Source organism: Morone saxatilis, unplaced genomic scaffold, assembly GCF_004916995.1.
Source record: "Morone saxatilis isolate NCDOM2014 unplaced genomic scaffold, NCSU_SB_2.0 Contig24, whole genome shotgun sequence".
NCBI lineage: Eukaryota > Metazoa > Chordata > Actinopteri > Moronidae > Morone > Morone saxatilis.
The window spans coordinates 4,929,935-4,954,776 of NW_023339807.1; the positions used below are offsets into that span (position 1 = coordinate 4,929,935).

At 39.9% G+C, this 24,842-nt stretch overlaps 1 protein-coding gene across 1 annotated transcript in view; it reads right to left on the reverse strand.

Annotated features, from left to right (window-relative positions):
- Nucleotides 1-24,842, reverse strand: part of rims2a (regulating synaptic membrane exocytosis 2a) — a 140,193-nt gene that overhangs the window by 13,492 nt on the left and 101,859 nt on the right. Inside the window, 4 exon segments of the mRNA XM_035672333.1 lie at nucleotides 5,714-5,958; nucleotides 12,469-12,708; nucleotides 13,287-13,453; nucleotides 16,052-16,152. Coding sequence (XP_035528226.1) covers nucleotides 5,714-5,958; nucleotides 12,469-12,708; nucleotides 13,287-13,453; nucleotides 16,052-16,152 — 753 coding nt within the window.

The window sequence follows — 24,842 nt, forward strand, 5'->3', positions numbered from 1 at the left end:
GGAGGGAGAGAGGGAGGGAGAGAAGGATGGGGGGGGCCAGAGACCCGCAGAAGCATGAATAAAAGAGAGAGTGGGATTGAAGGCGAGGGAGATCCTCTCAGACAGTAGGACTGTGAATGGGAGAAGCTCTTGTCACATAGTGTGAGACCAGGCCTGCCGCCACCTTGAAGGGTGTCTCTTTGAGAGTGAAGAAATGTAGCGGGGCTGACAACTTGCCCGCACTTTACTGCTTCACTGACTGACACAACCCCACACACACACACACACACACACATTAAAGTGATTGTTGTGTAGGCTGCCCTTGGTAGATGAACAGAGATGTCAGACCACTACAAGAAAATGCCAGTCCTCAGTGTGACAGTTGACATTGCAATATAATTGTGGGATACATCAACCAATTTCGGAAAACTGCTGCACTCAACTGCAGTGGGCCAGCAAAACATCGGCAACAGATGAACTTCAGTTCCAGCTGCACCACCACTGAAGTGGATGCAGTACAACAGAAAAGCTGTAAACGCAAGTGAAGTAATGGTTTTGGGTAGGTCTATTTGATCAAAGTCTTGATGCCACGAAACCATCAATGGCAGAGCACATTCATCTCTCCATGGTTATCAATTAGATAAGCTAGATAATGTTCCCTGTCAGTGAAAGAATCATTCAGGAATGGTTCATGATGCATTCAGGTGAAATGGTATTGATGACCTGGCCAATACAGTCCCTGATTTCCAATCTGTTGAAAAAACATGCAAATGAATTTATAGAAGAGAGCATCCGCTTATTGACGTAACTTGGGCAGTTGCACCAAAGACTGCTGATGTCTGCACAGTGCAGTTTGAACTAGAGGGATGTTAGAAGACCAGTGTTGAGTCACTACATGTAGAAACTATCATCAGAAGCATTTCTATATTCTGATCATCAGTGCATTGTAGGTATATTGCAGTGGACCCATTTATAGTATTTGAAACTTATAAAAGCATGTCCGCTTCTACTGTGGATCCACATATATTTAGGTCATTGCAAAGAAAGCTCATCTGAGAGCTCAGGCTGATTAACAGCAATGAGTCCTCTTGAGAATTATTGTAATGGCGATGGAGAGAGAAAAATGAGAGGGAAAGGCAGAAATGAAAAGATACTGTGGAGCTAGTGGAATAAATGAATGAGAGAAGAGAAGGTGAAAAGAGAAGGAAGCGAGGGCAAAGATAGAGAATGAATATGATGATAGCGAGACACAACTGTCAGTAAGGTGGGAATGAGAGTGATGTAGGAATAGGGGTGGGGAGCAAGCACTGGGGCACTTGTGTCCCTCAGCCTCGGTTGTACCTATGCTGCTATGTTCCTTTCATGCATCATCCTGAGAGCAGCATGTCTGCTCTGGCCCCCTAGGAGATTAATTAGCGGCCTCAGCTAGAGGAGGAGCTGCTGAGAGGCACCCAACTCAACTCAGAAGATAAATTACCTTGGCTGAAAGCTCAAAGTTCAGCTATTTTACCACATACAAAACAGTCTGTTTGAGGACTTTGGAGGTCCAGGATTACGTCAGTATCTGGTGTAGTTGAGGGAGGAGTGAGACACGGAGTGGGGCCATCAATGTATTGTTCTCTCTTTTGTATAGCTATATTGGGCAGGGTGAGTTAGGTGGTGAACTCTTAGTAAAGTTTTGGATTTATTTAACACAATGAACCTGGGATTATATTAAATTCTCAAAAAGAATGGGATATTTCAGTTTAGAAGGTATAAATAGTGAGCTTCTTTCAGGATCAGGTTGATAAAAGTAGGACGCAAGAAGAATTATGCTAGAATACTCAGGGGAACAGGAAACTAGATGGTACTGACAATGTATTATACCACATACTCAGAATCCTCCCCACTGATTCCATCTTTTTCTGATTTTCTATATCACTGCAGGCAGCCTTGCCTGTTTTTGCCTATTAAGGTCCAATTTCCTGCATTTCCTGCACTGTTCACCTCCTCAGCCTTAATAGTCAGAGGCTGGTGCTGTGTTGTAAAGCTTGCTGTTGATTATGTTTCTGGGACACCATCGGGGCTCCGGAGGCCATTATGGGGTAAAATTACTGAAATGGATTATCAGGTATATGCTACTAGCTGTGTTATAAAACATGGTAAAAAGAATGTGCTTGATAATTCTGCAGTATTGTAAAGAAGACTGTCCTCCTATTCCTGTTCCATCCTGTAATTCATAAAGCAAAAAGAGAAAATAAATAGTTAATATGACTGAAAGAGCTTCCTTTACAATATGCATATTGGACAAAATGCAAAGAGAATCAGTATTGTTTTTACAAATGGAACTCAAATAATCCTGAACAATTCACATACAAGCATAGAGCGTCTATGCAGTGAATTAATAATTAATAATTAATGCAGGAAGTTAATTTTAAGTTAGGCTGAATGCTCACACAACAAATCCATTTCTGCATTACGATGCCAAAAAGCTGCTATAGATTGATTAAGTAAAAGAATCACTTTGTCCTGAGTAAACTGCATTACAAAAACTGCAGCACTAAAAAGAACACTACACTGTAAACTACACTACACACTGTTAAAGGTATCAGGAGATTTTTTACTATTGTTGACTACTAGTGCCATTGTTGCTATAGTTGTCTCTCTGTGGTTTGGTTACATTGTCGGTCTGCTTCGTGTGCAGCTGAGGAGAGCAAGTGAAACTGCTGTTTTTCTCTTCTACGTTGGTGAATTAAAGGATTTATTTCAAGTTTTCAAACCAGAGTTGGTGATTGTTGGAACAGTGGAAAGACTAACAAAGACGATTTGATGAGTTTTATTTTGTTTCAGTCCAGCTTTAAGTGTTTTTTCGGATTATCTGCTCGGTAAAATTACCATTTTCGTCCATAGAGCTGTTGTTTTGGTCTGTGATGCAAGTGGCAAGTGAATTTTGAGTATATCACATCTAAGGATGCACAAAATGTTAAGCACCTTTAAGGGGCAAACATCCACAGCCAATAATGATTCACAGTAAAACTGAAGTAAACATTTGACTAGCATTGTCAATGCTGTAAACCGCTGACAGCAGCTTCATCAGCATTCTTTTTACCACAGCTTCGCCTCTGAGAATATGTAACACAGATAGTGAATGCACTGGAATTAATAGGCAGCGAAAACAGGCCTCTTTTTCAGATGTCAATCAGAAGTAAGAAAAATGTGAAGAAATGCACAGATTAATGCATGGAGATGGATTTCTAATAAGCTTGCAAGATTTGAGTGTTACTATGCGGTTTTAGCTGAGTCAGGATCTGTAGCAGCAATTTGGGTCGGGGATACTGGGAATAATGCAGCTCTCTATTGAGTTTAAAACATAATGTACCAGGGACCACAAGACTGCTGACTGGTGGATGGGACAATTCACTATAATAAATCAACTTGATGTTTCAGCTGGCTCATGATGACCAGTGCAACACCAATAAAGCCTATAAAGGACAACATGCATTAGCTTAACATTATTTTATTCATTTATTTGCCTAAATATGTTCAAGCTAATATCAAAGCCAATGTAAACTCTCAAATAAAGTCAGCACTGTGAAACCTTTATGTTGCTCGGCGACCACATTGTTAGTCAAAAAAATATAAGATTCTTCCTTTATCACAGGTTGGTTATTGTGCTACCGCATTAAAAAGTCTCTTTCTTTGTGTATAATTAACCAAAGCCACAAGAACTCAATAATGTATCAGTCTCAGTGATGGTCTCCATTCTCCATCCAATAAACATGTCCTGGTGGTAACTTGCTGTTCTTGACAGCAAATGCTGTAACCTGCTGGATACTAGCAGGTGACTGTTCATACACTCTAAGCATTTATTTGGATGTAGTGATACGTTTGTATTTCCTGAAAACTCAAGTGTGTGCCACCGTGGAGGCGAGAGGACAAAACCAGCAGTTCCAGGAGGCTAGAGCTGCAGCCTGTGTACACACTACTCATGGTGGCCACCTGGGAGCACATCCATTCCATCTGACTAACCTGTGTTTGTCAAAGCCAGAGTCTGGCTGCGTGGCTGACCTGCCCATCCCCCACCAGCACTTGGCAGTGGACACAAACTGTCGAGCAACCTCTTAAAATCGACCACCCTTTGAATGCACCCTTTAGTCGGGCAATGAGCATCTCAGAATAACGCACAACAAAGTAGGGCAAAGGCAGCTTGGCAGTGTTTGTGCAGAACCAAATACAGATCTCAAATATTGAAAGGCAGATGTAGGCACGCTCTCACAAATTCCATCTGATGCACTTAGAAGCGCTGAGTGAAATATTAATAGCTGTAGGAGATTCAGGCTGCTTACTTTGTGCTGCGTCTGCATGGGGAAAGAGTGTGTGTAACTTTGTTCATGAGATTGTGTTAAACTGTTCAAATGGGAATCTTAAAATAAAAATCTGAGCAAATGTCAGTCGGTTTTTGTCTGTTCCTATAAGTAAACTCCAGAAGAGACATCTCATTCAGCAACATAACCATCATTAATACCCAACAAAACAAGACCTAGAGAACTGCTTCACAATGAATGAATGAATTACTGAACGGGGAGGATCTAACATTTCCTTTTGTCTTCCAGCGGTCGTATCTTAAATAATACCACAACACTGATTGTCATATTGATGTGATCATTTATTAGTAGAAATGATTAACCCCCAGAGATAAGACAGCAGCCCATGCCCCAGTCAAATCACGAGCCAGCGGGGCAGTGCAGTGCCACGTGAGCACACCGCCTTGCTTCTCTCTCTCGCTCATCTCACCTCACCATACATCCATATCTAAATCTAACTCTCTGTCCGCCTTGCAATCTAGCTACATCTGGACAGAGAGTGCTGATGGGTAGAAGTGATTATCAAGCACTTTAGGTTTGAATAGACCCAATAAATAGGTGCTGAATGCTTAGAGATGCATCGGAGAGATGCGGCCACCAAGGGGAAGTGGACAAATCAGCTGACCTTCACAAGAACAGACCAGACCCCAATCAGCCAGAGACATCACTGCACGCCATCTGCTAGGCTGTTTTTCACACTCTCTGGCATCAGCTAGGGCAGCTTAAACCTGCTCAAATGATTATTGAGCACTTTTGAAAAGAAAGTAGGATAGAAAAAAAAAGTAATAGCCCCATGTTTTGTAATAAAAATACATATTGCTGCATTCAGCCAACAACAAATAGTTTTGTAAACTGTCTATTTTCACATGTGCACACATTCTCACATGCACTCATAGAAACAAATACAAACAACTGCAGATGGCCACAGTGTTTTTCACAGAAATGCATCCCAGTCAAGAGAGCATCCGAAAAGGTGACAAAACGTGACCTGTAGCAAGCAGCTGAGGTCATCAATGTGGCAGGAATTGCAGAGCTGTTAAAGCTCTAACACATTTTCTAAACTGATCAATCATAAGTTATCAGCAATGCGCACGAAAACACTGCAGTGGGGTAATAAGAATGAAAATAAAAAAAAGGGAGGAAGAAAGAGAGAGAGAAAGGAATTACCAGGAGAGTTGTTACCTAGAAGAAAGAGAGAATTAAGTGAGAAAAAGTCATGCTGTTGTCTTCATCTCCAGAAAGTTCTAAGCCCTTCTAAATAAAAAGTGGGGAAAAGGAAGAACTGGAGAAGATAGCGATTAGAACATTCAGCATAGAAAACACACACGGACAGAACACAAGACAGATGCACATATGAACATACATACAAACTGTGCAGTTGGGTGTCCTACCTGTTTGGCTGAGCTGAGAGGTGCTCCGGCTCTTGCGTGACATGCCAACCATGGCCTGCATTTTGGCACCAATGCTGGAGCGCCTCTTCTTCTCGTCAGTGCCTACCGTGCCGACCGCCGTGTCTGACTGGCTGCCGTCCGTCTTCTCCAGGTTACACATGTCGCCGCTGATGCTTGTGCTCTTGGTCATGTTTAGTCCACCCGACGAGCCCATTTGCCTGTTTTTCATTTTGGATGCAAAGTCACTGTCAGCCACCACCATTGACAGGGGGGCAGGCGAGGACAGAGAAGAGAGGACAGGGCAGAGGAGAGAGGAGGCCAGCGGAGAGGATGTGAAAGGAGAGATGATGATGAAAGAGGAGACAGGAGGAGAGCATAGAAGAGGCAAGAGGAGAGGACAGGAGAGGGACAGGAGAGGGACAGGAAAGGGACAGGAGATGAGAAGGTGTGGGGTGAAAAGGAGAGAAGGACAGAGTTCAGGTACAGGAGTTCATGACTTACAGTATAGCTGAGTTGAGGGTTTAAAGTGGATGTACTGTATATTCTAAAAGATCGATGCAGTGAAAGATCAACTATTATATACTCTGCTGTAGCTCCTTAAATTGTTGTGCACTGACTAAAGTTTTTTGAGTATTATATTCTATCAAACACAAAATTTGATTTGTTTGGTCTTGATATTTTAGGTAGTATTATTGTAGTACCAGATCAGTAAACAACATTCCAACTCTGTCGTGTGGACTGTCGTGTAGCATTCGCTTGAAATTTCATAACCTGCATGTTTACAAGCTATACGTTGTCTTCACTACTGCTTTTTCTGGCACATTGCTGCATTTCTTGTCCTGTTACTGCTACCTGTATATCAGTGGAATACTGTGAAACCACTGGCACTGACACTGACTGTGTATCGTGTGCAAGTGCACAAGAACAAACAAGACAGGGACCCACATGTAAAAACATTGCTTCATAGTGCCCCTCGTGTTCAAAAACTCCACAAAGTACCTTTAACTTTCAATCTCAGGTTTTAAGACAACATGAACAACGGGTCCTTAAAATTCTCAGAAAAGTGGAAATATGAACATCTACAATGCTACAACAACTGGGCAAACTTCTGTGCCTCCTTTCTCCTCTGTGTGGTATGATTGAAAGCTCCAGAACAGATAGTAATGGACCGAGTTGTGATTGTTTTGCCACATACTGTTTTTTTAAATTTTTAAATTTTAAAGTTTAAATAGTTTTTGAAAAGTTTTGACTTATAATAAGATAATAGATTTTGTATTCATTTCTTTATTAATTAGTCCAAGTTTAAGTTCATGCTATTTAACATCTAGCTCTCTCTTGCTCGTTTTAATGTAGACCTGGAGACAGAAAGTTACAACTTTTCTGGACAGTTGTGACCACACATTCAGTACTTTTACACTAAACTGCATACAAAAGTAAGAGTTGTCTGTCATCAGCATTATTTTCCAGCTCTTCCCGTTTGAAAGGAAATAGGCCACTGTCCAAATTAGGGTCTTATTTTAGCTCTGCTAGTAAAATTATCTTTAAGAGACAAATTACATTCTGTATCATAGGCTCTGCATTCTTAATAGGATGAGTTACGTGTAGCGCCCTCCAGGCTACTATTCATTAATTAAAGTGCCTGACCTCCATCATGTAACTGTCTTATAAAGAAAACTTATGGAGAGACACGCTGACTAAAATGGGAGAAGAATCAATGCATTTCGACAATTGACTCCATCAATTACTTCAGTTAAGCTCCTTCAAATTCTGCTCTTTGCTATATTAGACATTAGTGTTCAGCTCAGTTGCATTAGAATTAAGAAAATTATTGCATATAATCAAGATTACATCAGACATGGTTATAGGATTTCAAGTGCAGGCAACAATATTGCATTACCTTGACATTGGAGATAAGTGATGCTTTTAATTTAAATGTAAACCCTTGCTAGAGCTCCAGCAATCTGCCCAAGTCTACCAGGCACTCATATTCTGGTCCCTGTGTTTTCAAGCCTTATGCTGCCAGAGAAAGCGAGAGCGGTTTGTATATTCCAGCAGTTAGATAAATAAAATTAATAAATAATATTTGCAACATTATATTTCATGAGCGTATGATGATGAACTCATATTGATCTTCTTCACTACCGACAAGAACAATACTAACTGTTACATTTGAATTCTAAAAATAAAGCCCCTTTCCTAAACACTAGGTTTTAGTTGCTTATACATCTTTTTTTGGGTGCCAGCTGGTGGTGAAATAAGTCAGATGTGCTCTAAAAGAATGCACACACGTTGTACCTCAGCCTGCAGTATAAAGCCTTTTGTTTATGCCAGTTCTAATGCCAGCGGGTTCTGTTATGGATCAGCCTGTACTTTAATACATAAATATTGAATGCTTATTGGGGGATTAGTGCCTTTGATCAGTTAATATAGCCGAGAAGCTTTGAAGCAGACTTCAAGCGCCTGGGCTCCTGACAACACCACGGACCGATGTGGTACAGGTGACATTCTAAAATATGCTCTTTCACTATCATCATAGTGAGGCTGCATTTCATGTGGTCAACACCGAGCGATAATGCTGCCTCTATTATGCCTCTATGATATTATTAAATATCAGCACAGTGGCAAGGTCGGGGGCATTTGCCTCTACAAATTATTGCCCACTGAGGTTAAAATGAACAAGCACAGAAACACATGAGCACAGACCCTTTCAAACCGAAATTCATATTGCCCGATTCATTTTTTAAAATTCTAAATAATTAAAAATATGAGGCAATGTATTCATCTACTGGGACAAATGTTCTTCTAGTCTAAATGGACACACTGTACTGGTCAACATGTTTATATCTACTGTTGAACAATCCATAATCTGTGTCCAGGAAGCAGTCCAATAATAAAGTGTTAATTTGTCTAGCATGCGCTGCATCTCAACTGACGAACATCCTGTTGGTTCACATAACATAACTGTGTAAAATAAATGTATACCAGTATCTACTCACTGTTCCTCTAGCCCCTTCTCTCATTACTGTATCTCTACTCACTGAACAGGTCTTGGCACTCAGACACTGTGTAAATGTGCCTGCTTGGAAAACTGGGACTCTCCGGGGATTTCTGATTTTCAACCTCAGCCCAAAGAACATAGTGTTCTTCATCATGCAGATTGTTCACTTTGCATTTTCATCTAGGCCAAGATGTTCCCAAGGCAAAACAAAACCGGAATTTTCTTTTGTCTTGCGCAAGTGTTGACACCACCTGTCTTTAAATGAGGTAATTTAGGTAACAATAACATACAACCAGTAGATAAAAAGGTACGGTATCTCTGACTTGCTGACCATTTAAAATCATCAGCAAACCATAAGTCAATTGATTTTTTGCAAGACTTTACCTACATATAAAAAAGATTTATATCAGCACATTACATTATGTGTGCTACAAATACTGCTATAGGCTTGAAAAGCAACTTTCTTTTACCCAACTTGGAAGAAACAGATCATGGATGCTGTATATACGCAAAGTGCATCCTGTCCTCCCACACTTATCCCCTTATCTTGTTCGCCTTTCACCGAGAGGATCACTGCTTCTTTATCAGGTGAGGCAGAAAAACGTGTTTCCATAGCAACTGTGCCCCCGGCCAGAGCATTAGCATGCATACACACCTGTCAACATAGCTCCAAAGGTTTTTGTCAGAGATTGAAGTGATTAATTAAAGTCTGAAACTCATATTGAAACAGTATCATCAGCCGTAAAGGTAGATCACTAGACAAGCTGTGGGAGGGGAGGACCAAGGGGTTTAATGAAACATCCCTTCCTTTCTTTCAGTAATGACAGTCTTTACTTTCCCTCGCATGATTGAGTCATTACCCAGGCAGCAATATTGGATGAAAGAGACATGGAGGAGAAGAGGTGATGTGGGATTTAAAAGTGCTGATGGAAAGCTTCTTACGGTACATCCTGAAGACCACTGGACACAACGTCAGCTTAGAGCCGCATGTGTGCATTTGCCTCTTTGTGCAGTGAAAGCGCTCATGGTCTAAAAAACACATGGCTATCATGATGTTTGTATGCCAGGCCAATGAGAACAGGTTTAATGTGTAGCAGATGTATATTTACTCTGTGACCTCAATACATAGGAGATGAGTCATAAGTAAATGTGGCTAGCAGTGATGTTTCTGCCGAATCACACTGCTTCCTGGCTTTTATACATAGATAAGCAGAGCAGTGAATAAACCTTTTATCACTTGAGGCAGGTAGCATAATATCCCTTACGTTTCCTGACTACACAAATGATCTGTAGACACAGTTCTGATTATTTTCAGTATCTACAGTATCGATCTTGAGGCTCTCACTGTAAGGCTCAGTGCTTCGCTCACTGTTTAGGCTCAATGTCCAGGCTGATGCAAATGTCGTCACTGGCAGAGCTTACATAACAACACATGGAAAATAGGTCCTTTTTCTTATCCCAGTGAATACTGAAGTAATCATACTGCTAAGTTTATGAAAAAAACATATGTGACTGAAATGTGTGGCTTCGATAGCCAGTGCCACACATACTGTACTTATTCTAAAGTGTGTTTTGATTCATAAATTAGAACATGACACTGAGCAGCTGCAGCATCGGTCAGTGAAATATAAAGAATTATCTGTTCCTCTGTCTGAGTTTAAAGTGAATACATACAGTACTTGAAGGAATGCTTAGCTGATGCAACCAAACAAAGGGTTCACATAATGTTTTAATAAAGAGAACGCCTGGATTAGTTTATTCTACTGTTTTATCTTTCTTATTTAAATCAAGCAATGACTTGGGCAGCAGAGGTAGAAAATCACTGAGCATCTTGGAGATATCCTCTATGAGTGCATACTATATTCTATCTATATTTCTATTCAGAACTCATGAGCCTCTGTGCCAAAGGTGTAAACAGAGCATGCTAGAATTTCCTGACACAATGTGATTCACAAAAAGCATCACACACAGTGCAGGGGAACCCGAAAATAGGTGCTCAGGCTTAACAAAATGTGCCCTGAGCTCTGATTGTATGGTGTAAACCACTGTAATATAAAAACGTTTGAAAATGACTACTCCTCTTAACATTTACTGCTGCTTAGCAATACTTTATTATTTGGTAGAAGAAGTACATTCAGCTATTATTACGGTATAAATACCTTGACTAAAATTAGGATTATTGTGGAGTCTTTGATTGATTTGGAGCTAATTATTTTGTAAACATGAACATTTTCACTAAACTTGAATGATGTTTCTGAGAATCTCTTCTCGTGTTGTTGTCCCAGAAAAGCAGAATGTGCAATGGCTCACATGGTGAAACAGTATGTATATTATAGATTTATACTGTAGCTGTCATGAAGGAATTGGGGTTGATCACACAGATAAGAGTTGTCAGCATGTTAAAAGCAGGACTAATCCAGCTCACTTTCAGTCAAGGAGGAGGATGTTGCTTGAAATGAGAATATTTTGGCTGAATTCAAATGTGTCTTCAGAATGTATTTGCTGAGGCAGGTTTTTTACTCACATTAATTATAGTTTCCAGTGACTTAACTGAAAGTGAACTGATCGCTGGTTGATAGTGTAGGTATGAGGGTTGTGGTGTTACACAGAGAAAAATGGCATGTTGAGGAGTAGCTGGAGGAATTTGGGAGGTTTGTGTTGACAAGTTGCAAAGTGCAGTGTGACACTGTAGGACTGAGACAGCATGTGACAGGCAGAGAGACAAAATACTGACACAACACCCCAGCAGCACAGACAAACAGTAAAGCCACACAGATTGCAGCCTCAATAGACAAAACTGCACTGTCTCAGGATTTATTTTTAGATCTTGCTAGCATTAATCTGGAAGTAGAACTGTGTAGATACTATACCTGTATACCTTTATGTGGATTTGCTCATGTTTCTGCCATGTGCAGTGGTGTGTGTTTTCTTAATCAGGCAGTACACACTGGTGCAGTGTTAATCACACATAAGAGGGTACAGCTTTTATCTTAATGTGTTTTCTCTCAAGTCCTAGCAGACACTGTGGCAGTATTAACGTTAGTAATAAGCACTAACTTGGATCCTGCTGTGAATGTGATTTGATAGAGAAGACATCTTATTAGAAGGGTAAGCTAAGCTTTTATCCTGCTACGGGATTCCAAATCAATTTGTTCTTGAATTTGCTCTTGACATACTTTTTAAACTAGCCCTACACTCTTCAGAAATTAAACTATACTCTCTTGGGCCACAATAAAATAGTTTTTCATGCATGCATTATCCTATTTATTTTTCTTCCTGATGCAACTATATACACATAAGTCCATCTCTGCATACACATGTACATATATACTGTACATACCCACTTAGGGCTCTGTGCTGTGCTCCTGCAGAAGGTATCTTAAAATCTCAGCAAATGAAACTGAACCTGTCTGCATGGCTACATAAAAAAGTTGTTTTTTTTTCTTTGTGATTTGCTTCATCTTAAATTATTGCTGAACTGTTTCTATGTGCATCTTATCTGCTTCTTAAGTGTGAACAGGTTGCATGGGTTTCTAACTACAATTATCAGGTAGTAATGCTACTCTACTTTAGTATTGTTAAGAGCTAACAGAGCCATAGCTACATAATTATCAAGATTAAAGGATGGAGGATAGTCACCACACTGCTTTGCACATCGTCTTATAAACGTGCAAAAGTCAGTGTTGCAACTGGGAGATACAGGTCTTTATTATTGTTAGTAGGAGTCTACAGTTAGAGGCTGCCACACACGTGTTACCTGAGGTCAGTCTCTGAGATACTCCTTTGGTGCAAGTCCTCTTCTTTCTCCACCAAATCCTCCTGATGCTCCTTGTCTGTGTCTACCTTCCCCCCCGATCCCTTCCTTCCTCCCTGCGATCTCCCCTCTTTACTGAACCTTCTCCCTTTTTCTCCTCCTCCCCCACCTGCCTCCTCCTCCTCTAGCACTTCTCCTAACTGCTCATCCCCCTCCCGAGACTGGCTCCTTGATCGCAACTGGCTGAAGACGGAGACAGAAGCAAGAGAGCAGCACATGCAAAGCAGAAAGAAAATCAAACAAAGCATGAATATTGTCAACAACGAGAGAAAGAAAGACAAACACAGAGAGACACAGTGCAGCCAAGATCAAAAGCAGACTGATTCAAAATAACAGAAAACAGAGATGTAGACTTACAGCAAAGCGCCATGCAAATGAATTTGTTTTTTGCTTTGATATGAGACAACACCCAAAGAGATGCAATGTGTTTTATGTTTCAATGTGTGTTGCCAGATATGGACAAACTTTCCCCACAGCTTGAATGAGCAGAGTTCAATCATTTGGTTCCAGATTTTTCTAAAACAGAGCCAAACTTGAACTCATCACAGTGAGAAAATGACACACAGGGCTGGGGGGTGTATTTTCCTCTTTAAATGTAACCACGTGTAAACACTTTCAAAGCTGAAAACGTCTGGACGTGGCAACGTATATGAAAAGACAAGTTCACAGCTGAGGGGGATTTGTCCATTCCTGATAACAGCTCAATGAGTTTAAAGAGTGGGAAAAAAGTTCACTGTGCCCTGGTGTGAACATCAGCCTACCGGATCTTGCGGTTTCCTTGCGGCCTTTCTGATTGGACAGACATGTAGCTCGTGCTGCTGAACCGAGAGGCACTACTGGTTCTCGACACAGCGGACACGTCGCTTACATCACTGTCAGATGACTTGGCTGACAGGTTATCTGAGCCCCGTGGATCTCTGCCTGAACGCTGCAGAGAGGACAGAAACAATACAAACAAAAAAGCTTATTATTATTAGGATGTCAACAAGTCCTTCTGGCAAGCACAAGTTCATGCTCTTTTCAAATGTTTAGTGCTTATTCATACTGTATTTGTAAAGTAAACTTTAATAAGCGATGAAAGGGTATGAACTTTAAGCGTAAACAAAACACTGCTCGCATGCCTTTAGCTTTTTAAGGACTACCAGTCTTGATCAAGATAAGTTCCGTGGCAGAAGTGGGCTGATTAACGTGAATAATGTAGACTTATTACTTTAGCTCTCGGAGGAGAGAAGAAGAGTAGGGATGATGTTGTTACATAAGGTGTATTAGGTGTGCCTTTTGAAAGGTCAGAATGTACTTCAGTCAAATAGATCAAAGAGAGTAGCAGAAAAATATAAGGCTGAGGGTTGAATCTTGCAGGTTTTCACAATATGGGATACTTAGAGCATTTAGAAAAGATTTCACCTCCTCTGTCATCATCAATCAATTTGTGATTAGCGCTGCTGATAAGGATGTTTGTTTTCTGCTCTGGATTTTTTTTATGTGAGGCAGTTTAAGTAAACACAGCTTCATTTATGAATGTGAACCTGAGAGCACTAAAATTTGAAAATGACACAGGAAAAACTATAACTAGATTTTGACACAGGAGCCCTCCATACAGCAGGGCCACAGAGATCAGGTAATAATACAGCTTGCTCTTTAGTTGATAACTTATTTTAATGGTGCAAATACAACCAATGGACAAACAATTAACCATGGGGGCTTAGGAGTTGTCCTCTTTTATTAATCCAGCCTTAATAAAAAGAATATATTATGTCAAGTAGTTTAAAGTAGAAATTCATTTTTACTGATAATATTTATGTAATTTTATTTAGGTAAAATTTTAGAGTTTGATATTTATCGCCTTGGAACTTTTTTTTATAACTTAAAGGTCCAGTGTGTATAATTTAGTGGAATCTAACATCCGCAGATTGGAACCCACTGAGTACCACTCGCCTCACTCCCCCTTCCAAGCGTGTAGGAGAAACTATGCTGGCTGCAAAAAAGGATCAACAAAAAAAAACATGGCTGACTCCATGGAAGTCTGTATGCCGATAAAAACGGCCAATTCTAAGGTAATGAAAACACAATGATTCTTATTTTCAGGTGATTATACACTAGAAATAGAACTACAATAGAAACATACTTATTAATATTTAATTCCATTTCTGCCAATAGATCCTCCTAAATGTTACACACTGGACCTTTAAACAAAGGATCTGAGTGCTTGCACCTCTGGCTAGGACTGTATCGTGTAAAAGCCAGTGACATTTATTTGGCAGAGTTGTACTAAAGTAGCTTTACACCGAAGCTTCCTTGGAGGATCAACTCGGATGACAATCTTGGCGCCACCCTGGTTCAAGGCAATGTGTAAAACTGAATGTGTATATAATATCCTGTGTGTATTTTTTTGTGGTGTGTTTACTGTAGGATAACCTGAACTGAGTGTTACAGTTATTGTTTTGTATTACACTGTGGTTTAAGAGCAAGAGTTGAGAAGTCTTATTTAATAATATTGAGAGCACTGTTTTTGTCAATGGCACTTCCAAGGAGGATAATGTTCAACAGACAAGGACAACTTACAATTTAATCTGCTTTTTATAGACTTCTAGCAAATAAATTGGCTGTTCCTAAGGCAATCATTTTTATACCACAGACTTAAAAGGAAAGCTGGACAGAGAGCCTTTGTCTTGTACGGCTTGGCCCAGACTGCAGCGAGACACCAGGCTCAGGCTGCGCTCTCTAAACATGTTCAGGACCTCTCCAGAACAAAGTAGTAAACAGACTCTGCACACACTCACTGTCACATTCCTTGAATTACAAGACAGCAAAAGGCTTAAAGGCTCAGTTCATCTAAATGACAGAGAGAAAACACATTCCCTTGCTTACTTATTCTTGTATCTAACCTTCTAGCCAGATCATTTTGGTTTTATGTGCTAAGATTAGGAGATATCTAATTTAGTTTGTATGGCTCAAAGCATTGAGGAATGACATTTGAACAGCAGGACAGATGTGTGTCCCAGTTACTCAAGATAGTCCACAGACCCTGCTGTGAACATAATTTATCATTATTATTATTTCCTATCCTCAGTTACAAATATTTCCCAACAAAAACTGTTGAAAGTGAGGTCTGGTGATTATCCTGAGTTAGTCAGACATTGTTTCTAGGAAGACATGCTGGTACTGCGTTGTATTTCATTAATGAAATGTCAAAACAAAACTATCTGCATGGCTCAATTCCACTAGGAGTAAGTAAAGATACATACATGTTTAGCTGTTTTGATTTGGGTGAACTGACCGTTTGAACTGAGAACCTGTATTGGTATGTTTGTGTGACTTTGTCTGTGTTATATACAGTATGTACACTATGCACTATCAATGCACATGTGCAGTATGATGTTGATATGTGCATGTGTACATGCTTGACTGCTTGCAAAGTGTGCCATATGGCCTATGCACCATGCAAACAGTACACTGTAGGGACATGTTTTGTTCGGTGAATCTGGAGTAGCGAAGCATAAATCCAGCTATGTGGATGGGTTTTTACCTTGTGGTAGTCCTGCTCCAGCCTGGAGTCAGAGCCTGCTCCCTGCTTGTACTTGTTCATATTCAATTTCATCTGCCTGGTCCTCTCTTCCATGTCCATACCTAAGCAAAGAAACAAGAGGCTGTCAGATAGGGGCTGATGCAGTGAGGAAAGCCTGATGCAGAGACATACTGTTGTGGTGAGAGACAAGCTTCTGCTGAGCTATGAGCCATGAGCTATGACAAGGACAGATCTAATGGAAAAAAGCTGAATGGTTGGCTGTATTACAAAACAAAAACACAAACAGAGAAAATACTGACTGGTAAAAGTAAGCTGCATAACATATTAAACAGCGTGTCACAATTCCAGGCTCATTTAACTGTATAATAATAATTGAAGAGCACATTGTATAGAAGCTTTGGACACTTATACTTCAATAAACACATATACAACCTCCAACACTGCTTGTGACCCATGTTGGGACACATTTTACACAAGATTCTAGATGAATTCTAATCCTCTGACAGCAAATGAAATTCCTTTGTGATCCAACTAATTGGCCAACGCAATCCCTCTCAGCTCAAAGTGAAAGGCTTGCAAAATCCCCCCCCCCCTTCAGTACAAATCTTCATCTCCTCCTGACTTCAATTTAAGCACTGTACTTAGTTTCATATTGCTGCAAGTGCAATTTGCAATATACAAACATCACACCAGAATCAATACACAAGCTTAATATTGTTCTGTGGAGGTAATAAAGGCACTGCATAAGAACTAAAACAAATTTATGTAACTAAAAAGAAAATAAAACACTCAAAATATTACCTCACAACAATTTATTTTATGCTGAAACTGCTACATGTGTTTTTTTTTCTGTAAATACAATTTTCAATCGCCACCAAATTATAACTTTCCTGCTGTACCTGCATCTCCATTCTCTCCACTTGCTCTCTGTCTCTTCTTTTGTGTCAAATGGTAGCAGTGATAAAGTGAAGGTGAATGCACACGTACAAGTGCCATGCGCACATACAGTATGCCTATAGCTTCACATACACACACACACACACACACACATACACACACATAAATACAAAGAAAAAGCATTATAAGCTGAGAGCAAATGAATGACTGCATATGTGATGCAAAGTGATTTTTTCTCATTACAATAGAGTCTATTCTCTGCCTCTCCTGGTTAATTGTTTACCGTTACTTCACTGCTTAAGTTAAATCTCACAGCCTACACATGTCCACATCTTTAGTTGTCTCGAAATTACAGGGAAAGTTTAATTTAATCTAAAAAGCATTCAGATAACTACTTGTTATGTCACGCCATATCAGCTATTGTCAACATCTGTTTGCCTAAAAACTTAAAATTTTGTTGATTAACTACTGTGGTTATGCTGATTTTAAAGTTACAGTGCAGTCAGAAAGTGTTGGACAGTGACGGTTAAGTGGATTTAAAATGAAACAATGAAAGTTAGAAAAGTCAGAAAGTAATGAATCTTGCCCAGTCAATCTTTATAAGTTGAACAAGTTAAATTAATAGCTTGACATTTTGGGAAATGCGCTAATTCTTTTTTACCAATCTCACCTCTGTACATTAAATATGTAACTGGAGTTAGCAGCCGGTCAGCTCAGCTTAACAAGCACCTGTAAACCTCACTAATTAACATGTTATATTTTTTTGTTTCTTTATATTTTGGCCACCACAGAGACTTCCTGGAATCTTGGCTGACCTCATAGTGACGACAAGTCTCCAAGAAGAGCCTTTAAACTGGGAGGCTGTATAAAACTGCCTATGTGTCCTGACTGTCAGCTAATTTGCTGAAGTTAACCCAGATCATGAAAAACACATTCATTATTGTATCATTTTATTGTATAGTTTTTTCTTGGTAGAACATAACAGTGTCTCATGTTAAGACTCGCTTCAGTGGCATGACCATGACCATGCTTCTATAAACTGCAAGCATACACACTGTCAAAATAAAAGAGTGCGAAATGACAAAAAAGCTGGAAGCGTTGTCTACAGAACAAGTAAGAGTGCAAACAACACAAGTGGATGGAGGCGAGTGAAGCGGGAAAAGAAAAGACATTTCAGATGAGGGGAGGTGGGTTGGGGAGGGCAAGCCAGGAAGATGTACAGAGTGAATAAAAGTAGGAGGAAGAAGAAGAAGGCTGAGTCAAAGAAGAAAGACGGTGAAAGTAGAAGAAGGGACAGACCTGAGTTCGTCCAACTTGGTGAGTCCGTGTCTTCTGGGATCACATCACAGAATGGACAGACACAGACAGAGGAGAGGAAGATGGATGTGAGAGGATGCACGAAGGGTAAAGGGGGGCAGACGGAGAAGAAAAGGAAGGAAGGAGGGGGGGCGACTCCATCGCCGTGATCGCCGAGTATGCCAGGTTTGGAGGGTCAGAGTGAGGAGGAAGAGGATGGAGGGAGGGAGGGACACGACACGACACGACAACAGTACGACACGACAATGACAAAACAACAAGCACAGAAACACACACACAAAATCATAGAGTACACCAAGAACACACAAACTCCACCATGGGCACAGTGAGAAGTCAAAACAGAGCAAGAGGGTGCGAGGCCGGGAGAGGCTGAGGTAGAGGCTAAGAGTTTAGTTATTAAAAATAAGAAAAGGGGGGAAAGGTTGGGGAGATGAGGATCTGTGCTTTAAAGGAAAAAGAGCTGAAACAGTAAAGAGATGTTAATGTCCCGGACCAGATAGAAACTCGAGACCTCTGAAGAAAGGCAGGGAGAGGGGGGGAAAGGAAAGGAGGGTAAAAGGAGAAGTGGATCTCACTTGAGTCTGCATGGGGCAACTGTGGGGAGACAGCCTAGAAAAATAACATAAAAAAAAGGAAAAGAAACACAAAACAACACAAACTGAAAGAGCACAGAGCAGCGAGCACACAAAAGAGAGAGCCGACTACCTCACAAAGTTCCAGCGAAAAACGTGAAAATTGACAAGAATATCAGCAAAACCTGAGTAGAGGGCAAAAGTGCACATTTAAATGCACGTACACACACACACACATCACATCAGCTACAGTATCTTTCTGAAAGAGGGTTATGCAACAACACGATTGAATGCTTGCTTTCAAGCATCTCTTTTTCTTCCGATTACATATCTTCTCCCCCTCTTTGTATTATTCACGTCCGTCTTTCCTTCCGCTCAGCCCGCTGAGACCCTGAAATATTCTGAGGAGGATTTTGTTTACTTTTCTATTTCTCTCCAAAGCTTTTCATGACTCTATCTGCAATCAGGACACTTCCATGTGTGTTTTGATCCTGTGTAAGCAACCCCTCATGGACCCCCAGGACCTCAGATCGTGGGTTCAACATCGGGGTCAGTGTGTAATCAACATCCTCACAGCAAGGCTGCCCCCTCTGTCCACCATAATGTTCTCCAACCCTCCTGTCTAATCTCCGTCCTGGAGTCTGAACCTGACAAAACCAACAGTGACAGCCCGGAGGGCAAAAGAAGCCCACTCCGATCTGACTTAATTTTCATAGCCCCTTACACAGAATTTGCATTTAGCTCAATTAGTACTCCATTAGGGTGAATAATGGAGTGTCATATGAATAAAAAGACAATGTGAGACATCTGCCTCACAAGCTTTCATCTCTTTGTGGCAGCTAACATCATCTCATTAGAGAGTCAAATGATAATCAAGAGAGCAAGTGATTTTTTTCTCTCCTTACTTCAGTTGCATCATGTAGGTCATCAGGATAAGAGAGTGATATATTAAGACAGAGATGGGAGTGAAAAACTAGAACAAGTCAGTGTGGAAAAGCCTGTGGTCTGTGGGTTAATACTGTTTGGTATTAACATTTTATATTTAACCCAACAGTCTCTGAATGACAACTTATTCCCAGCAGCAGATACAACAGCAAAATCATCAAATGTGTAACAATTTTTACAAATGGTGATTCATAAACAAGATAGAGTTGGTAAGATAACAAGAAGATGTACCCTAAAAGTTGGTCACTCTATGGAAGTGACTCATGATTCTAAATTCTAAAAAAACATGCTTTCTCTAAGTACCTGGCTAACTTAAATATATCTTATGTGAACAGTCAAAGCAGTCTTTGTGCAGAAAAACACTTTTCTATCTGCCTTTATCTTAATAAAATAAATTAATCAGTAGTTGCTAGTATATAGGACAATAGACAACCAAATGGAGCTCATTGTCCATATCATTGAGATGGCACATTCAACAAAAAAAAATTATGAAACTACCATTGTTAAATTATGTGCAGTCATTTTCAGTTCCACATAAAGAGTTTTAATAATTTTGATCCTCAATGTTTATGCAGGTAAATACAATGTAGGTAATTAATTTCCTCCTTGGAAGCAAGTTAATTGCTTCCACTTGGTTTGCTAACTGATATACACTACACTAGTACATGACACAGTCTATCTACCCCTGTTTATCTAAGAAAATATTCAAAAACTGAATTTAAGGAGTGACAGAGGCTAAAAAACAAATAGGACATGGGAGGGAGAAGAAACTGACTGATGACCACGCTCGCTGTTGGTTCATTACTGCTTGAATCGCAGGCCATGGAAGGCAGAGGCTTTACGGCCATGTCTGATCCACTGAGCCTTGTTAGCCTACAACACCAGACTGCACATTACATGCAGCTCCCCAGCAACGCATTTTTCAGTGAAAAACTGCTTTTAAGGCCACTGTGTCACACTGTAACAAAATACATCTAAAATAACACATAGAATCTTAAGATGCTCATAATATCAGTAGTTGTGCTGTTTTTCTTCTGGGATGTTTAAAATCTAACAATGTTACTGTTAAAAATGATTTGCACAGCAGATCAGATCCTGTGGGTAGAATGAGCAAGTGACATAATGGGTAAACATAAATGAGGATTAATTCAAAGGAAGGCGAAGATGTGTTTCCATGGAAGCACATAAACCTGTACAGCAAACACAGCACCTTAAGACACTGGTGGTGTCATTACCTTAGCAACACATTTCCTCTTTTCCCGCAATACATCTACGGATGATAGTATCTCATCAGAATTAACTTCATTACATTTATTAAAAGTATGACACTCTGCCAACACACTTTTATATAATTAAAAATATGCATGTTTTGTTTAGGGTAATGAAATGTGCCTTAATCAATTTTCAGAGATCAGAGTGTCTACAAAAACATCAGCTTCATGCTGCACTGCAAAACCACACCGAGGAGAGAGAGAAAGAAAAACAAAAGGCTGCCATCCAGAGGCCGACCTGGGCAACTGCATCTTAATCATAATTTGCTGGCCTATACAAAATATACAAAGTGAGTTCTCCTTGTTATTATATCTTCCTTCTCTTTTCTTTTTCTTCTTTTTTCTAACACACAGCTACTACTGTACATTGTCCAGGTCTGGCTTTAGAGAGGCTGTAATCCAGCTGGTGAGTCCACACAAATTGTGAAGGTCAGCATGGAAAAAGGACGGATCACTTTGGTAGAATATTGTTTTTTAATATATTAATATTGTTGACTGTGAAGGTGCATACCTTTACATGAGTCCATGAATAAGAAACAACTATATTTTATTGCTCTACAGGAAATGCAGTAGATATGGAAAATTTCACTCTTACATTTAATAAAGCTGTTTGCCAATAGCTTTTTTAAATTTGTCTCAATTCTTATGACCGTTAGCTCTAAGAACCTTTCTTGCTATTGTTTAAGCTATGACGAGGCTGTGTAGACAGGTCATAGCATACCATACCCTGTTTTTTTGTGACTGTACTGTCAGGACTCTTAAATGATTTGGACTCATATGATCGATTAAGAAAAAAGCATAATACTCTATCAAAGTGAAATATGGCTTTTAAAGTGTCAGAAATCCACACCCAGACCAACCAACCTGTGTCAGGGAGGGAGGGGTGTGGCTGTGTCCCTCCATCAGACAAAGAGCCATTCAGCCCTCGCTGCTGGTCCTCCCATGTCACTTCTACAGCAAGACACACACACACTGGTTTGCATGCTAAAGGGATCTTAGGGACCATGGATTATCAGGGTCATGTTTTATATGATCCTGCACAAATGTGCTAAAAATAATCATTTTTTAATCTCAGTACCTTTTAATACGCAGTGTACACATTGAAAGCAGAATGTATATATTTTGCAGTGATAACAGAGAGTAGTGGTAAGGACTAGGAAGGAAGGAAAAGACCACTTTGTCACTTCAGCACTGATATCACGGACAGCTCCTCATCACAGATAATGAACTTTGCTCCATCTGCTGGCCAACAGAGGTAACAGTCTCTAAGGTTCTAAAAACCAAGAGATTATACTCTGCAGTACAACAAAGGGAAATACACAGAATTCAGAAAATACTACACCTAATTATTATTTGTTAAGATGCAATAATAATTATAATAAAAAATAATAATAATAATCTTGATGTTTTATGACATAAAATGGCAAAGAACTGCCCTGAACATGGGTTATGTATGGCTGAAACTACCAGTCTTAAGGGAGTACTGTACAATGTGTGTGTGTGTGTGTGTGTGTGTGTGTGTGTGCGTGTATGATATATAATCCATGTCTAATTAAAATGATTGGCGATTTCACAATGGAAATGAAGAGCTTTGTCTTTGTGGGGTTGAGCTAAGCAGCATGAACTTATATCAAAGTAGAGGGCAAATTAGGGCCACAGTGGAGCCAGGGAAGGACAGACCAGCAGAGATCACAACGACAGCACTCTGTACATATTAACATCAGCTTCGGCTACATACAACTCTCTAACTTAAGAACTTCAAAATAACTCAATAGTAATAAACCACATTCAGTCTATATAAGAGATAAAACGTGGATAGAGGCGGGTATGAATAAAGCTACAGCAAATAAGAAGGAACAGTCACTAAGAGTAGCAAAGTACTGAGAATCTCAGATGCTAGTGAATGTCACACATGAAGAACTGGTGTTGACCGAGAAAGCCCACACAGCAAAGTCACACCACCACACTATTCAAAGGACTTGCCTTTCCTCCCATTTACCGGTGGGCCTTGGGGTTTTTCCTCACAGTCTGCTGCTAGTAGAGAGACAGGTGGAAGCCCATGAAATGATGGAGCTCTAAAACCATATATTGGTACTGTACGTCGTGTTAATATGGCAACTCATACTTACTGTATGAGCTCAAACACAGACTCACATACACCCACAGATCCACTCGCAAACACGCTGCTATCCTAAGATACAATTATTTTGCATATAAAAGCCACTACACAAAAATGCTATGAACGTTTGGTTAATAACACATAACAGTGTGTGGTTAATTGCACCATGCATTTGTTACTATACTCATAATACAACATACAAGTTTCTTACTGCAGAATTTAGCCTGCAGAATATGACTCAATGATTATAGACGATTTAAAAACAGAATGTAGCCTTTTAGAAACCTTAAACTGAGTATTCACTGAGTCAGTCAGCACTACAGCTATGGAAGTGTTGAGTAATAGCACCACACAGTCAAAAGACAGGAGCCACATAAACAGATGGGAAAGTAGGAAGTGGAAACTGTGGGGAACTCCAGTTTCTGCCAACAGTCTGGCCATTCATTCAAGCCTGGATGAATGTACTGTACACTAACCCGTACTGTACATTACTCTCATCCAAAAAACAAACTCCAAACTCCTAACAGAGCTTATAATATTACATTAGCTTTCTTTGTGAAGATATGTGTAATTCATTCTTCACCCATTCATGAAAGGTTTTTCTGAAGAAAGGAGCATCACATATTTTAAGGAAACATAGAAAAACATATTGCTTTAGGAGAGGCATTCTGTAGTGATAAACACACCTGGGCGACCATTTTGGGTTTCAGTTGCCCCAAGCTCCTCCCCTGTTCCCTCTTAGGAGTTGCCACACATGAACAGATAACATACAATACAATTAGATACGTGCAAGTATGAGGTATGAATAAAGTTTTAAGCACAGCAGCGAGACAACATAATAGCAGGTTTATCAACAGTCCAGCTCTTGTTTGTAAAGCTCTTCCCTCTGCAAGGGGCAATAATATGGATCCAGTCCATAAAAAAGCCACATACACACATTTGCATTACATAAGCTGAGTGCCATACGGCTCAGTGGGAGCTACAGCACAAGGTCAGATCAATACCTCCACACACTGCCACTGGCCTGAAAGGTACGGCAGGAAGAGAGAAAGAGACAGAAACACAAAGACAGACAGAAGGAGAGACAGAGAGAGATGCACAACAACTATACTAATAGAAATGACTGATGATGATGAAGATAATAACTATGATGATGATGAAGATAATGATGATGATGATGATAAAGATGATGAAGTTATGAACGACGGCACTTGTTAATATAATTTAATCTAAAACAAAACAGTTTATCTTTAAATGTTTTTATTGTTGTTATAAATCTTCAGAATTATGACCTGAAATATTTTCTTTTCTTTTTCCATTCTGAAAATAAACAAATATACTACATATATTATATATTATATATATAATATACAAATTATATATTATTATAATACTGTTTTAAATATACAGTGTCCACAGAGGGACAAACATGTTCATCTGATTATAAACTACAGGTTGGATCTCAGAAATAAAATCTTACCGCCTAGCTGCTGATCCACAAATCCTCTGTTTGATTGACAGGTTCTCTGATTATTGATCAGTAATCAGCTCTGACTGTTAACTGATTATTGGTTGGAGGAGGATGAACTAAGCTCAGAGTCTGACTGTCTCTCGCTCGCCCATCTGTTACAAAGACCCTATTCACTCTGGGCGGGCAGCTCCTCCTCCTC